At 45.5% G+C, this 17,678-nt stretch overlaps 1 protein-coding gene across 2 annotated transcripts in view; it reads left to right on the plus strand.

The window, feature by feature from the left end:
• The window catches only part of LOC115201744 (cAMP and cAMP-inhibited cGMP 3',5'-cyclic phosphodiesterase 10A-like), a 155,822-nt gene that overhangs the window by 82,529 nt on the left and 55,615 nt on the right, over positions 1-17,678 (plus strand). Inside the window, exons 3-4 of one of the 2 annotated variants that reach the window (XM_029765611.1) lie at positions 2,904-2,935; positions 16,870-16,993. In XM_029765611.1, coding sequence (XP_029621471.1) covers positions 2,904-2,935; positions 16,870-16,993 — 156 coding nt within the window. The remainder of the gene's footprint in view (positions 1-2,903; positions 2,936-16,869; positions 16,994-17,678) is intronic. The other variant, XM_029765612.1, reaches the window with a different exon arrangement.

A 17,678-nucleotide genomic window follows, 5' to 3' on the forward strand; every position in this document is an offset into this window, starting at 1 on the left:
TGCAATTGCCTATATGCAATAATAATAGGACTACACTGCTAAGTCAAATCAAATCAAATCAAATCAAATCAAATTTATTTATATAGCCCTTCGTACATCAGCTGAAATCTCAAAGTGCTGTACAGAAACCCAGCCTAAAACCCCAAACAGCAAGCAATGCATGTGAAAGAAGCACGGTGGCTGGGAAAAACTCCCTAGGAAAAACTCCTGAGAAAGGCCAAAAACCTAGGAAGAAACCTAGAGAGGAACCAGGCTATGAGGGGTGGCCAGTCCTCTTCTGGCTGTGCCGGGTGGATATTATAACAGAACATAGTCAAGATGTTAAAATGTTCGTAAATGACCAGCATGGTCAAATAATAATAATCATAGTAATTGTCGAGGGTGCAACAAGCACGTCCGGTGAACAGGTCAGGGTTCCGTAGCCGCAGGCAGAACAGTTGAAACTGGAGCAGCAGCATGGCCAGGTGGACTGGGGACAGCAAGGAGTCATCATGCCAGGTAGTCCTAGGGCTCAGGTCCTCCGAGAGAAAGAAAGAAAGAAAGAAAGAGAGAATTAGAGAGAGCATATTTACATTCACACAGGACACCGGATAAGACAAGAGAATACTCCAGATGTGTTTCTGATCAGTGATTTAGGCTACATTATAGCATGCTAAGTGTTTCTCATCAGTGATAGATTAACACTTGATTTAGGCTACATTATAGCATGCTAAGTGTTTCTCATCAGTGATAAATGAACAAACGAATAGATTAGCTATACCACCTCCACTTATTTGCCCAGCCAGAAACCATTTAACCAAATAGCCTATACAGACAGAAATTGAGTGAAACAAAATCACATTGATTGATTATCAAGACCAGACAGTGAATTCACAAGCTGTTGGTCATAATAGTATCAATAATATAATAAATATGTATCAAAACGTCCATTAATTATTATTATCAATACACCTAATAATTCACATTTACTGACTATTTTCCTGCTGTAGCAAACTGACTCAAATTAAGGTCCCCCGTGTAGCTCAGTTGGTATAGCGTGGCGTTTGATACGTCAGGGTTGTGGGTTCGATTTCCATGAGGGGGGACCAGTATAAAAATGGGCGGTATGCACTCACTACTGTACGTCGCTCTAGATGTGAGCGTCTGCTAAATGACGTAACATTTTAAGATCCTATATAGGTGGAAGATTCTGATGCTTAAAAAATACTTTTCAATTATGTTGCTATTCTAAACAGCATTGTCTGTCCATAATGTCATTTTCCACATACAGTATGTTCCCTGCTGTCCCTTCAATGTAAACTCAGCAAAAAAAGAAACATCCTCTCACTGTCAACTGCGTTTATTTTCCGCAAACTTAACATGTGTAAATATTTGTATGAACATAAGATTCAAGATTCAACAACTGAGACATAAGCGGAACAAGTTCCATAGACATGTGACTAACAGAAATGGAATAATGTGTCCCTGAACAAAGGAGGTGGGGTCAAAATCAAAAGTAACAGTCAGTATCTGGTGTGGCCACCAGCTGCATTAAGTACTACAGTGCATCTCCTCCTCATGGACTGCACCAGATTTGCCAGTTCTTGCTGTGAGATGTTACCCCACTCTTCCACCAAGGCACCTGAAAGTTTCTGGACATTTCTGGGGGGAATGGCCCTAGCCCTCACCCTCCGATCCAACAGGTCCCAGACGTGCTCAATGGCAGAACACTGATATTCCTGTCTTGCAGGAAATCCCACACAGAACGAGCAGTATGGCTGGTGGCATTGTCATGCTGGAGGGTCATGTCAGGATGAGCCTGCAGGAAGGGTACCACATGAACGAGGGGGATGTCTTCCCTGTAACACACAGCGTTGAGATTGCCTGCAATGACAACAAACTCAGTCCGATGATGCTGTGACACACGACCCGAGACCATGACGGACCCTCCACCTCCAAATCGATCCCGCTCCAGAGTACAGGTCTCGGTGTAACACTCATTCCTTCGATGATAAACGCAAATTCGACCATCACCCCTGGTGACACAAAACCACAACTCGTCAGAAAACAGCACTTTTTGCCAGTCCTGTCTGGTCCAGAGACGGTGGGTTTGTGCCCATAGGCAATGTTGTTGCCGGTGATATCGGTGATGTCTGGTGAGGACCTGCCTTACAACAGGCCTACAAGCCCTCAGTCCAGCTTCTCTCAGCCTATTGCGGACAGTCTGAGCACTGATGGAGGGATTGTGCGTTCCTGGTGTAACTCGGGCAGTTGTTGTTGCCATCCTGTACCTGTCCCGCAGGTGTGATGTTCGGATGTACCAATCCTGTGCAGCTGTTGTTACACGTGGTCTGCCACTGCGAGGATGATCAGCTGTCCCCCTGTTGCGCTGTCTTAGGCGTCTCACAGTGCGGACATTGCAATTTATTGCCCTGGCCACATCTGCAGTCCTCATGCCTCCTTGCAGCATGCCTAAGCCACGTTCACACAGATGAGCAGGGACCCTGGGCATCTTTCGTTCTGTGTTTTTCAGAGTCAGTAGAAAGGCCTCTTTCGTGTCCTAAGTTTTCATAACTGTGACCTTAATTGACATTAATGTTAGCGTCTTAACGACCGTTCCACAGGTGCATGTTCATTAATTGTTTATGGTTCATTGAACAAGCACGGGAAACAGTGTTTAAACCCTTTACAGTGAAAATCTGTGAAGTTATTTGGATTTGTACGAATTATCTTTGAAAGACAGGGTCCTGAAAAAGGGAAGTTTCTTTTTTTTTGCTGAGTTTTGTTGTAATGAGCACATGAACTCTGGAACCATCTCTCCTAGATACCATGTCTCCTAGCTAGTCTCCTTGTTTCCTTTGTCTTGTTTCCTTTGTCTCCTTCTCCACCGCAGTGTAACAGCTTGTTTCACCTTCTTCTTTCAGATGACACGTCATCAGCTAAAGAAGGCAGCAGGGTAAGTGTTACATCCTGTCTGTCTGTGTTTGTATGTCGGTCTATGTGTCTGCGTCTGTCTGTCTCTCTGTCTATGTCTGTGTGTCTGCCTCGGTCTGTCTGTCTGTCTGTCTGTCTGTCTGTCTGTCTGTCTGTCTGTCTGTCTGTCTGTCTGTCTGTCTGTCTGTCTGTCTGTCTGTCTGTCTGTCTGTCTGTGACTGTTTTAACTTTTTATGCAGCGTCCAACTAGACTAATATCCAGGCTAAGTGATCTCATTCGATTTAAAGTGCTAACCTCGGTGGTATTGGATTAATAATCCTGTGGGTGAATTTTAAACAATAAGAACCTTCTCTGTGAAGAATTTAAATAGTTTTGGATCTACTTAGATTAAGACAAAGATGCCTTATTGTAACGTAAAAAAAACGTGTTTTGACGATCCTTTGCTTTGTTTTCAGTTTTTTGGACTTTATTCTTTTTTTTTAAAGAAAATCCCATATACAGTCTGTCTAGAGAGTTGATAAAACATTGATTGAAAGGAACACACTCAATATGGTCTGGAACACAAAAATACACTCAGTTTGGTAAGAACTGCTGTTGATATGAGTGTGAGTGTGAGTGTGAGAGAGAGAGAGAGAGAGAGAGACAGAGAGAGAGAGAGAGAGTCTACATGAACCAGAGCTGAGAGGGTTAGCGAGTGTCTACATGAACCAGAGAGAGAGAGACTATATGAGTGATCATGTCACCAAGTGCTAATAGACGGCACTAAGACGGCACTGGCGTGTATAGGACGGTGTGTGTGACAGTTAGCAGGGTGAGGGAGGGAGGGAGGACAGGGAATAGAGAAAAAGGGAGAGAGAGATTCTTCAACAACGAATTGGCGAGGGCACTAGAACAGTCTGCAGCACCCGGCCTCACCCTACTAGAATCTGATGTCAAATGTCTACTGTTTGCTGATGATCTGGTGCTTCTGTCCCCAACCAAGGAGGGCCTACAGCAGCACCTAGATCTTCTGCACAGATTCTGTCAGACCTGGGCCCTGACAGTTCATCTCAGTAAGACAAAAAAGGTCCACCAAAAATAATGGTGCTCCAAAAAAGGTTGAGTTGCCAGGACCACAAATACAAAATCCATCTAGACACCGTTGCCCGAGAGCACAAAAAACGATATATAGTACATTCAGAAAGTATTCAGACCCCTTGACTTTTTCCACATTTTGTTACGTACAATACCCCATAATGACAAAGCAAAAACAGGGTTTTAGAATTATTTGCAAATTTATACACTACTGTTAAAAAGTTTGAAGTCACTTAGCAATGTCCTTGTTTTCCATGAAAACATACATGAAATGAGTTGCAAAATGAATAGGAATTATAGTCAAGACGTTAACAAGGATAGAAATAATGATGTTTTACATTTAAATAATAATTGTGTCCTTCAAACTTTGCTTTTCGTCAAAGAATCCTCCATTTGCAGCAATTACAGACCTTTGGCATTCTAGGTAATCTGAAGAGATTTCACCCCATGCTTCCTGAAGCACCTCCAAATCAAATCAAATCAAATCAAATCAAATCAAATTTATTTATATAGCCCTTCGTACATCAGCTGAAATCTCAAAGTGCTGTACAGAAACCCAGCCTAAAACCCCAAACAGCAAGCAATGCATGTGAAAGAAGCACGGTGGCTGGGAAAAACTCCCTAGGAAAAACTCCTGAGAAAGGCCAAAAACCTAGGAAGAAACCTAGAGAGGAACCAGGCTATGAGGGGTGGCCAGTCCTCTTCTGGCTGTGCCGGGTGGATATTATAACAGAACATGGTCAAGATGTTAAAATGTTCGTAAATGACCAGCATGGTCAAATAATAATAATCATAGTAATTGTCGAGGGTGCAACAAGCACGTCCGGTGAACAGGTCAGGGTTCCGTAGCCGCAGGCAGAACAGTTGAAACTGGAGCAGCAGCATGGCCAGGTGGACTGGGGACAGCAAGGAGTCATCATGCCAGGTAGTCCTAGGGCTCAGGTCCTCCGAGAGAAAGAAAGAAAGAAAGAGAGAATTAGAGAGAGCATATTTACATTCACACAGGACACCGGATAAGACAAGAGAATACTCCAGATGTAACAGACTGACCCTAGCCCCCCGACACATAAACTACTGCAGCATAAATACTGGAGGCTGAGACAGGAGGGATCAGAAGCCAATCCACAAGTTGGATTGGCTTGATGGGCACTTCTTATGTACCATACAGTCAAACTGCTCCCACAACAGCTCAATAGGGTTGAGATCTGGTGACTGTACTGGCCACTCCATTATAGACAGAATACCAGCTGACTGCTTCTTCCCTAAATAGTTCTTGCATAGTTTGGAGCTGTGCTTTGGGCCATTGTCCTGTTGTAGGAGGAAATTGGCTCCAATTAAGCACCGTCCACAGGGTATGGCATGGCGTTGCAAAATGGAGTGATAGCCTTCCTTCTTCAAGATCCCTTTTACCCTGTACAAATCTCCCACTTTACCACCATCAAAGCACCCCCAGACCATCACATTGCCTCCACCATGATGACAGATGGCGTCAAGCACTCCTCCAGCATCTTTTCATTTTTTCTGCATCTCACAAATGTTCTTCTTTGTGATCCGAACACCTCAAACTTGGATTTGTCTGTCCGTAACACTTGTTTTCCAATCTTTCTCTGTCCAGTGTCTGTGTTCATTATCCCATCTTAATATTTTATTTTTATTGGCCAGTCTGAGATATGGCTTTTTCTTTGCAACTCTGCCTAGAAGGCCAGCATCCCAGAGTCACCTCTTCACTATTGACGTTGAGACTGGTGTTTTGTGGGTACTATTATATGAGGCTGCCAGTTCAGGACTTGTGAGGCGTCTGTTTCTCAAACTAGACACTCTAATGTACTTGTCCTCTTGCTCAGTTGTGCACCGGGGCCTCCCACTCCTCTTTCTATTCTGGTTAGAGCCAGTTTGTACTGTTCTGTGAAGGGAGTAGTTCACAGCTTTGTACGAGATCTTCAGTTTCTTGGCAATTTCTCGCATGGAAAAGCCTTAATTGCTCAGAAGAAGAATAGACTGACGAGTTTGAGAAGAAAATGTGTTGTTTCTGGCCATTTTGAGCCTGTAATCGAAACCGCAACTGCTGATTCTCCAGATACTCAACTAGTCTAAAGAAGGCCAGTTTTATTGATTCTTTAGTCAGGACAACAGTTTTCAGCTGTGCTAACATAATTTCAAAAGGGTTTGCTAATGATCAATTAGCCTTTTAAAATGATAAACTTGGATTAGCTAACACAGAGCCCGTCGAGACCTGGCACGTCCAGCAGATGGACCCACCGCCTCGTGATGTATACTCCGTCTGTTACCAGGCCTCGACGAGTCTCCCGCTAGTGGCTGACCTGCTGTACGCCACTATAAGGAAAATCACATTTACATAAGTATTCAGACTCTTTGCTCATTACTTTGTTGAAGCACCTTTGGCAGCGATTTCAACCTTGAGTCTTCTTGGGTATGACGCTACAATCTTGGCACACCTGTATTTGGGGAGTTTCTTCTTTTCTTCTCTGCAGATCCTCTCAAGTTCTGCTGGATGGGGAGCGTCGCTGCACAGCTATTTTCAGGTCTCTCCAGAAATGTTAGATCGGGTTCAAGTCCGGGCTCTGGCTGGGCCACTCAAGGACATTCAGACACTTGTCCCAAAGCCACTCCTGCGTTGTCTTGGCTGTGTGCTTAGGGTCGTTGTCCTGTTGGAAGGTGAACCTTTGCCTCAGTCCGAGGTCCTGAACGCTCTGGAGCAGGTTTTCATCAAGGGATCTCTCTGTACTTTTCTCCATTCATCTTTCCCTCGATCCAGACTAGTCTCCCAGTCCCTGTCACTGAAAGACATCCCCAAGGCATGATGCTGCCAACACCATTCTTCACTGTAGGGATGGTGCCTGGTTTCCTCCAGACGTGACGCTTGGCATTCAGGCCAAATAGTTCAATCTTGGTTTCTTCAGACCAGAGAATCTTGTTTCTCATGGTCTGTGAGTCCTTAGGTGCCTTTTGGAAAACTCCAAGCGGGCTGTCATATGCCTTTTACTGAGGTGTGGCTTCCGTTTGGCCACTCTACCATAAAGGCCTGATTGGTGGAGTGCTGCAGAGATGGTTGTCCTCTTGAAAATTCTCCCATCTCCACAGAGGAACTCTGGAGCTCTGTCAGAGTGACCATCAAGTTCTTGGTCACCTCCCTGACCAAGGCCCTTCTCCCCCGATTGCTCAGTTTGGCCTGGCTGCCAGCTCTAGGAAGAGTCTTGGTGCTTCCAAACATCTATCATTTAAGAATGATGGAGGCCACTGTGTTATTGGGGACCTTCAATGCTGCAGAAATGTTTTGGTACCCTTCCCCAGATCTGTGCTTTGACACCATCCTGTCTCTGAGCTCTACGGACCATTCCTTCAACCTCATGGCTTGGTTTTTACTCTGACATGCACTGTCAACTGTGGGACCTTATATAGACAGGTGTGTGTCTTTCCAAATCATGTCAAATCAGTTGAATTTACCACAGGTGGACTCCAATCAAGTTGTAGAAACATCTCAAGGATAATCAATGGAAACAGGATGCAACTGAACTCAATTTCAAGTCTCAAAGCAAATGGTCTGAATACATATGTAAATAAGTTATTTCTGTTTATTATGTTTAATAACTTTGCAAACATTTCTAAAAACATGTTTTTGCTTTCTCTTTATGGGGTATTGTGTGTAGAATGATGAGGAAATGTTTTTATTTAATCAATTTTAGATTAAGGTTGTACCGTAACAAAATGTGGAATAGTCAAGGGGTCTGAATACTTTCCGAATGCCCTGTACCTCGGCCTAAACATCAGCACCACAGGTGACTTCCACAAAGCTGTGAACGATCTGAGAGACAAGGCAAGAAGGGCATTCTATGTCATCAAAAGGAACATCAAATTCGACACACCAATTAGGATCTGGCTAAACATTTAATCAGTTATAGAACCCATTGCCCTTTATGGTCGTGAGGTTTGGAGTCCGCTCACCAACCAATAATTCACAAAATGGGACAAACATCAAACTGAGACTCTGCATGCAGAATTCTGCAAAAATATCCTCTGTGTAAAATGTAAAACACCAAATAATGCATGCAGAGCAGAATTACGCCGATACCTGGTAATTATCAAAATCCAGAAAAGAGCCGTTAAATTCTACAACCACCTAAAAGGAAGCGATTCACAAACCTTTCATAACAAAGCCATCACCTACAGAGAGATTAGCTTGGAGAAGAGTCCCCTAAGCAAGCTGGTCCTGGGGCTCTGTTCACAAACACAAACAGACCCCACAGAGCCCCAGGACACAATTAGACCCAACCAAATCATGAGAAAACAAAAAGATAATTACTCGACACATTGGAAAGAATTTAACAAAAACTGAGCTAACTAGAATGCTATTTGTCCCTAAATAGAGAGGACACAGTGGCAGAATACCTGACCACTGTGACTGGCCAACAATTAAGGAAAGCTTTGACTATGTACAGACTCAGTGAGCATAGCCTTGCTATTGAGAGAGGCTGCCATAGGCAGACCTGGCTCTCAAGAGAAGAAAGGTTATGTACACACTGCCAACAAAATAACCTTCTGCCAAATGTATGACCATATAAGAGACACATATTTCCCTCAGATTACACAGACCCACAAAGAATTTGAAAACAAATGATAAACACCAATCTATCTATTGGGTGAAATTTCACAGTGTTTCATCACAGCAGCAATATTTGTGACCTGTTGCAACAAGAAAAGGTCAACCAGTAAAGAACAAACAACATTATAAATACAACCCATATTTATGTATATTTATTTTCCCTTTTGTACTTTAACTATTTGCACATCATTACAACACTGTATATAGACATAATATGACATTTGAAATGTCTATTCCTTTGGAACTTCTATGAGTGTAATGTTTACTGTTCATTTTTTATTGATATTTCACTTTTGTTATATTTTCTATTTCACTTCTTTTCCCATGCCAATAAAGCCTTTTGTATTGAATTGAATTGATATTTTGAATGCTAAGTTAATAAGGCTACCAAGCTTAACTAGGAGAGAACAGACCCGGAATAAACTTCAATGTGCAGCGAGGTGAGATGTGTGAAAGCCCTTTGAGTCCAACAATGGCAGCAGAGTTTCACAACCTCCCCCACCTATATACAGAGGCCTCTTTGGCCTCAGAGGTCATCACAGTACAGTACCCTTTGGTTGTAAAAACAAAAAAAGAGAAGGCACGGAAAGAGTACAAAACCATGCTCCTCATGGACAATCTACAGATACTTTTTGCTGACTGCTGCAAAAATTGGAACGTAAGCAACTTAATCTTCCACAAAGACCATCCCCTGGCATGGCACTGTGCTATATTAACCAGACCATCCCCTGGCACAGTGCTATATTAACCAGACCATCCCCTGGCACAGTGCTATATTAACCAGACCATCCCCTGGCATGGCACTGTCACAAAATCCTTGTTGTGTTGCAGGGAAGACCAAAATGCAGCGGAGTTGTGGATACTCATATTTTAATTAACAAAAAAAGAGTAAAGCATCCACTTGACAAAACAATAAATGATACCCCACAACACTAAACAGTTTTGCAGGCTCACCAACGCAGTGCAAAAACAACTACCCACAAAACCAAGTGACAAACATACTCCTACATATATGACTCCCAATCAGGAACAACGATCCCCAGCTGTTCCTGATCAGGAGTCACAAGACCAACACAGAACAATCACACACACACACACAAGACTGCCACATCCTGACCCCAAAACTACTACAACAGCTCCATCTGCTGGTCAGGACGTGACAGGCACAGTGCTATATTAACCAGACCATCCCCTGGCATGGCACAGTGCTATATTAACCAGACCATCCCCTGGCATGGCACAGTGCTATATTAACCAGACCATCCCCTGGCATGACACAGTGCTATATTAACCAGACCATCCCCTGGCATGGCACAGTGCTATATTAACCAGACCATCCCCTGGCACAGTGCTATATTAACCAGACCATCCCCTGGCACAGTGCTATATTAACCAGACCATCCCCTGGCATGGCACAGTGCTATATTAACCAGACCATCCCCCGGCACAGTGCTATATTAACCAGACCATCCCCTGGCACGGCACAGTGCTATATTAACACAGATCATCCCCTGGCACAGTGCTATATTAACCAGACCATCCCCTGGCACAGTGCTATATTAACCAGACCATCCCCTGGCACAGTGCTATATTAACCAGACCATCCCCTGGTACAGTGCTATATTAACCAGACCATCCCCTGGCATAACACAGTGCTATATTAACCAGACCATCTCCTGGTACAGTGCTATATTAACCAGACCATCCCCTGGCACAGTGCTATATTAACACAGATCATCCCCTGGCACAGTGCTATATTAACCAGACCATCCCCTGGCACAGTGCTATATTAACCAGACCATCCCCTGGCACAGTGCTATATTAACCAGACCATCCCCTGGCATGGCACAGTGCTATATTAACCAGACCATCCCCTGGCACAGTGCTATATTAACCAGACCATCCCCTGGCATGGCACAGTGCTATATTAACCAGACCATCCCCTGGCATGGCACAGTGCTATATTAACCAGACCATCCCCTGGCATGACACAGTGCTATATTAACCAGACCATCCCCTGGCATGACACAGTGCTATATTAACCAGACCATCCCCTGGCATGACACAGTGCTATATTAACCAGACCATCCCCTGGCACAGTGCTATATTAACCAGACCATCCCCTGGCATGGCACAGTACTATATTAACCAGACCATCCCCTGGCATGGCACAGTGCTATATTAACCAGACCATCCCCTGGCATGACACAGTGCTATATTAACCAGACCATCCCCTGGCATGACACAGTGCTATATTAACCAGACCATCCCCTGGCACAGTGCTATATTAACCAGACCATCCCCTGGCATGGCACAGTGCTATATTAACCAGACCATCCCCTGGCATGACACAGTGCTATATTAATGTATAATATATATTAATGGGGGGAAACTCAGGATACTAGACAACGAGGACAGAGACAGCCAATGTCAACCTGTACTGCGCCATGCCAGGGGATGGTCTGAAACAGTATTGGTGTACAGGGCAACCCCAAACCGTTCAGCTGGACTATCACAGAATCAAAGAGGGTGTACAGCAGGAGAGGCTCTCTCTCCTGGTGACGACTCCCCGAGCCAGAGGGTATCAGACCACACCTCTTTCATAAAAAGCCCCACAGGCGAGCAGCCAATCAGAGGGTCACCCAGCTGGAGGTAAGGCAGGTGGAGCTCGAACAACAGGTCACCATACTCCAGTCAACAGTCCAGCACAACAACACCCCCTAAACTAGACCCAGACAACAGTCCAGCACAACAACACCCCCTCAACCAGACCCAGACAACAGTCCAGCACTACAACACCCCCTAAACTAGACCCAGACAACAGTCCAGCACAACAACACTCCCTCAACCAGACCCAGACAACAGTCCAGCACTACAACACTCCCTCAACCAGACCCAGACAACAGTCCAGCACAACAACACTCCCTCAACCAGACCCAGACAACAGTCCAGCACTACAACACCCCCTTAACCAGACCCAGACAACAGTCCAGCACAACAACACCCCCTTAACCAGACCCAGACAACAGTCCAGCACAACAACACCCCCTCAACCAGACCCAGACAACAGTCCAACACAACAACACCCCCTCAACCAGACCCAGAGAGCTGGAGGGGGAGCGAGACATGCTTGCATTCTGGACTCTTGCGTCAACAGGAGAAAGAGGAGGAGCAGAAGGAGGTCCAGAGGCAGGAGAAGATGAGAGGCCACCCAAGCAGAGAAGCTAGCAGAACAACCCATGAGAGAGCTGGCCACCCCAGCAGAGAAGCTAGCAGAACAACCCCATGAGAGAGCTGGCCACCCCAGCAGAGAAGCTAGCAGAACAACCCATGAGAGAGCTGGCCACCCCAGCAGAGAAGCTAGCAGAACAACCCATGAGAGAGCTGGCCACCCCAGCAGAGAAGCTAGCAGAACAACCCATGAGAGAGCTGGCCACCCCAGCAGAGAAGCTAGCAGAACATCCCCATGAGAGAGCTGGCCACCCCAGCAGAGAAGCTAGCAGAACAACCCCATGAGAGAGCTGGCCACCCCAGCAGAGAAGCTAGCAGAACAACCCCATGAGAGAGCTGGCCACCCCAGCAGAGAAGCTAGCAGGACAACCCATGACCCTGACCACAGCCTCAACATCACCCCAGAACAGATAAATTTACATTTACATTTAAGTCATTTAGCAGACCCTCTTATCCAGAGCGACTTACAAATTGGTGCATTCACCTTATGATATCCAGTGAAACAACCACTTTACAATAGTGCATCTAAATCTTTTAAGGGGGGGGGGGGGGTTAGAAGGATTACTTTATCCTATCCCAGGTATAAATGAAGACCCAACAACCCAGGAGACACTAGCCCCTCCTAGAACCCATCCTGTCAAACCCCACCCACACCCACTGAAGACACAAAAAAAAGCCACAGATTGTACTACTTATGTACTCAAACAGGAAATACATACAAGAAAATGCATTGTTCCCCAAACACACAGTGGCTAAACTCTGGTGTCTCGCAAACACACAGTGGCTAAACTCTGGTGTCCAAACACACAGTGGCTAAACTCTGGTGTCCAAACACACAGTGGCTAAACTCTGGTGTCTCGCAAACACACAGTGGCTAAACTCTGGTGTCCAAACACACAGTGGCTAAACTCTGGTGTCCAAACACACAGTGGCTAAACTCTGGTGTCCAAACACACAGTGGCTAAACTCTGGTGCCCAAACACACAGTGGCTAAACTCTGGTGTCCAAACACACAGTGGCTAAACTCTGGTGCCCAAACACACAGTGGCTAAACTCTGGTGCCCAAACACACAGTGGCTAAACTCTGGTGCCCAAACACACAGTGGCTAAACTCTGGTGTCCAAACACACAGTGGCTAAACTCTGGTGTCCAAACACACAGTGGCTAAACTCTGGTGTCCAAACACACAGTGGCTAAACTCTGGTGTCCAAACACACAGTGGCTAAACTCTGGTGTCCAAACACACAGTGGCTAAACTCTGGTGTCCAAACACACAGTGGCTAAACTCTGGTGCCCAAACACACAGTGGCTAAACTCTGGTGTCCAAACACACAGTGGCTAAACTCTGGTGTCCAAACACACAGTGGCTAAACTCTGGTGCCCAAACACACAGTGGCTAAACTCTGGTGCCCAAACACACAGTGGCTAAACTCTGGTGCCCAAACACACAGTGGCTAAACTCTGGTGCCCAAACACACAGTGGCTAAACTCTGGTGCCCAAACACACAGTGGCTAAACTCTGGTGCCCAAACACACAGTGGCTAAACTCTGGTGCCCAAACACACAGTGGCTAAACTCTAGTGCCCAAACACACAGTGGCTAAACTCTGGTGTCCAAACACACAGTGGCTAAACTCTGGTGTCCAAACACACAGTGGCTAAACTCTGGTGTCCAAACACACAGTGGCTAAACTCTGGTGCCCAAACACACAGTGGCTAAACTCTGGTGTCCAAACACACAGTGGCTAAACTCTGGTGTCCAAACACACAGTGGCTAAACTCTGGTGCCCAAACACACAGTGGCTAAACTCTGGTGCCCAAACACACAGTGGCTAAACTCTGGTGCCCAAACACACAGTGGCTAAACTCTAGTGCCCAAACACACAGTGGCTAAACTCTGGTGTCCAAACACACAGTGGCTAAACTCTGGTGCCCAAACACACAGTGGCTAAACTCTGGTGTCCAAACACACAGTGGCTAAACTCTGGTGTCCAAACACACAGTGGCTAAACTCTGGTGTCTCGCAAACACACAGTGGCTAAACTCTGGTGTCTCGCAAACACACAGTGGCTAAACTCTGGTGTCCAAACACACAGTGGCTAAATTGTGGTGTCCAAACACACAGTGGCTAAACTCTGGTGTCCAAACACACAGTGGCTAAACTCTGGTGCCCAAACACACAGTGGCTAAACTCTGGTGTCCAAACACAGTGGCTAAACTCTGGTGTCCAAACACACAGTGGCTAAACTCTGGTGCACCAAGACCTGCTCTCTGAGGACCAACTAGGGTCACCTAGCCACATAATAATACACACAGGCACAAATGACCTGAGACCACAGCACTCAAGGGAGTGACTGAAAAAGCTTCTTCCACTTTCCCCAACTCACAAGTGGGGAAACGTCTACTCTGATTGCACAAAAATATTTCCACCCTGCTATGACACAGTGGGTAAACTTAAGCATTTCCCTTGACTGTATCTCAAAACCTAATGTCTACCTGGCCCACCACTCCACCCTGGACTTGAACAGCCTTTATGACCAGGTCCACCTCTACAAGGCCGCAGTCCCCACCTTCGCCAGCATCCCTAAAGGACATCACCCTCAACCGCATACCCAACACATTACACAGGAGCAACAGAGCAACGGACACACAGCCCAGACCTTCGTGACCTGCGTGACATACACCTAACCTGGAGGTGACAGCATTCCCTCCCCCATATGCCACCCTAGACACAACAACTCCTGAAGCTCAGTCTGTACATAGTCAATGGTAGACTTCAAGAGGACTTCAACAGTAGGTACTGCTCATCCCTTGGCAGCAGCTTTTTAAAAATGTAACAAGTCAGTTAAGAACACATTCTTATTTAAAATGACAGCCTACCCCGGCCAAACCCTGACGACGCTGGGCCACCCTATGGGACTCCCAATCACATCCAGATGTGTTGCAGCCTGGATTCGAACCAGGGACTGTAGTGACACCTCTTGCACTGAGATGCAGTGTCTTAAACCGCTGCGCCACCCGGGAAGCCACAGACCTAAACCCAGAGTCTCTCAGAGAATTCACAGTCAGCCCACTGACACCCTTATCAAACCATAGCCAAATCACAGCCTACTTGAACAGAGCAATACCCAACCATGAGGAATCAAAGCCCAACAAACTGCACGCTATTAAGAAATGCTATAGATGGAAGGAAGATTGTGTAGAAAGCTACCAAAGAACAATTGTCCAAAAAAACTAATCTAATCCGTCCTTAGACAACTTCCTGGACAAAATGTTTCCCTGTAATAGTGAAGGTGTAAACTTAGCAGTAGAAAGCCTGGACATTATATCAGCTAACATATCATATGTAAAAAATTAAATCAAGTAGAACAGTAAATTCTCTGCAGTATCATCAACAGCGGACTCTAACATTTCCTCAGTGAAAACAAATGTCCTGAGCAAATGTCAAATTGGCTTCTTACCAAAATATCATATGACAGACCACATATACACCCTGCACACCCTGACTGGTGACTGAGCTCCTATATTCTGCCCGGTTACTGGATACGGATGAAACAACTTTCTGAGGGCTTTTGACAGCCTTAGGAAGTGCAACGTTACCCCACCAACACTGTAGTTTCGAAAGGCATTCAAAAGAAGAACTACAATTCTCAGACCTTCCACTTCCTGGTTGAAATTTTCTCAGGTTTTTGCCTGCCATATGAGTTCTGTTATACTCACAGACACCATTCAAACAGCTTTAGAAACTTCAGAGTGTTTTCTATCCAAATCTACTAATAATATGCATATCCTACGTTCTGAGCCCGAGTAGTAGGCCGTTTAATTTGGGTACATTTCCAATGCTAGAAAAGGAGCGGCAGAGGATAGAGAGGTAAGTGAGAGAGGAAGAGAGAGAATTGTCCTGTTCTGACCACAGTCTCTCTCTCTCTCTCTCTCTCTCTCTCTCTCTCTCTCTCTCTCTCTCTCTCTCTCTCTCTCTCTCTCTCTCTCTCTCTCTCTCTCTCTGTCTCTCTCTCTCTCTCTCTCTCTCTCTCTCTCTCTCTCTCTCTCTCTCTCTCTGCAGGCACAGAAATAGACAGGGCTATCTATCTGTTCTTTCTGGCCCTGTGAAGGAGAGAGGGAGGCCTGGGCCTGTTATGTAACACTGTATAAAGATGTACAGCTGCTCCTCATTCAGCTGGGCAGTCAGACGAGAGAGATGGAGAGAGAGAGAGATGGAGAGGCAGAAATGGAGAGAGAGTGGAGAGAGAGATGGAGAGAGGTAGAGAGAGAGATGGAGGGAGGGAGGGAGAGAGGTGGAGAGAGAGATGGAGAGGCAGAAATGGAGAGAGAGTGGAGAGAGAGATGGAGAAAGGTAGAGAGAGAGATGGAGGGAGGGAGGGAGAGAGGTGGAGAGAGAGATGGAGAGGCGGAGGGAGAAAGGTAGAGAGAGAGATGGAGGGAGGGAGGGAGAGAGGTGGAGAGAGAGATGGAGAGGCAGAGGGAGAGAGTGGAGAGAGAGATGGAGAGAGGGAGGGAGAAAGGTAGAGAGAGATGGAGGGAGGGAGGGAGGGAGAGAGGTGGAGAGAGAGATGGAGAGGCGGAGGGAGAGAGGTGGAGAGAGAGATGGAGAGAGGGAGGGAGAGAGGTGGAGAGAGAGATGGAGAGAGGGAGTGTTTTAATCAGGGCTGAGTGAGGACTGATGATGCCTTTTAATGAAGCAATAAATTAATAAATTAATTTGATTCTATGGAACATAGGAATCCCTGGAAAACAGCAGCAATTGTTACTGATTGGACTAAACTGGCTAAATTAATGAATTAATTAGATTTTATGGAACATAGGAATCCCTGAAAAACAGCAGCAATTGTTACTGATTGAACTATACTGGCTAAATTAATGAATGAATTAAATAATGAAGGAGAAAATCCCAATTCATTATATTGATAAAATTGAATGCAATGGTCACAGTCAGATTACAATCACAGTCAACGTGTGCAGTCGGCAGTTGCATGGTGTGTGTGTGTAACGTTTGTGTCTCCGGTGTCTAGCAGTACCAGGACAGCAACATGCAGAAGGTGGTGCATGACCTCACCAGTTGTCTGGAACAGCGGCTGGACACTGAGGGAGACACAAAGCTGCTGCTCTATGACCTGTGTACCATCATCAAAACAGGTGGGTAACAAACACACGTACACACACACACACACACACACACACACACACACACACACACACACACACACACACACACACACACACACACACCGGGTGGGTATACCCCTCGTTGTAGCCAGCAGGGTAATCTGCCTTATCATATCCTCGCTTCACTACGTCATGACATCTCATACTGAAGACAGTTTATCCTGGTCCCAGATCTGTTTGTTATCTTCATGACATCTCATACTGAAGACAGTTTATCCTGGTCCCAGATCTGTTTGTTATCTTCATGACATCTCATACTGAAGACAGTTTATCCTGGTCCCAGATCTGTTTGTTATCTTCATGACATCTCATACTGAAGAAAGTTTATCCTGGTCCCAGATCTGTTTGTTATCTTCATGACATCTCATACTGAAGACAGTTTATCCTGGTCCCAGATCTGTTTGTTATCTTCATGACATCTCATACTGAAGACAGTTTATCCTGGTCCCAGATCTGTTTGTTATCTTCATGACATCTCATACTGAAGACAGTTTATCCTGGTCCCAGATCTGTTTGTTATCTTCATGACATCTCATACTGAAGAAAGTTTATCCTGGTCCCAGATCTGTTTGTTATCTTCATGACATCTCATACTGAAGACAGTTTATCCTGGTCCCAGATCTGTTTGTTATCTTCATGACATCTCATACTGAAG

This window comes from Salmo trutta, chromosome 10 (genome assembly GCF_901001165.1).
Source record: "Salmo trutta chromosome 10, fSalTru1.1, whole genome shotgun sequence".
Classification (NCBI taxonomy): Eukaryota; Metazoa; Chordata; class Actinopteri; order Salmoniformes; family Salmonidae; genus Salmo; species Salmo trutta.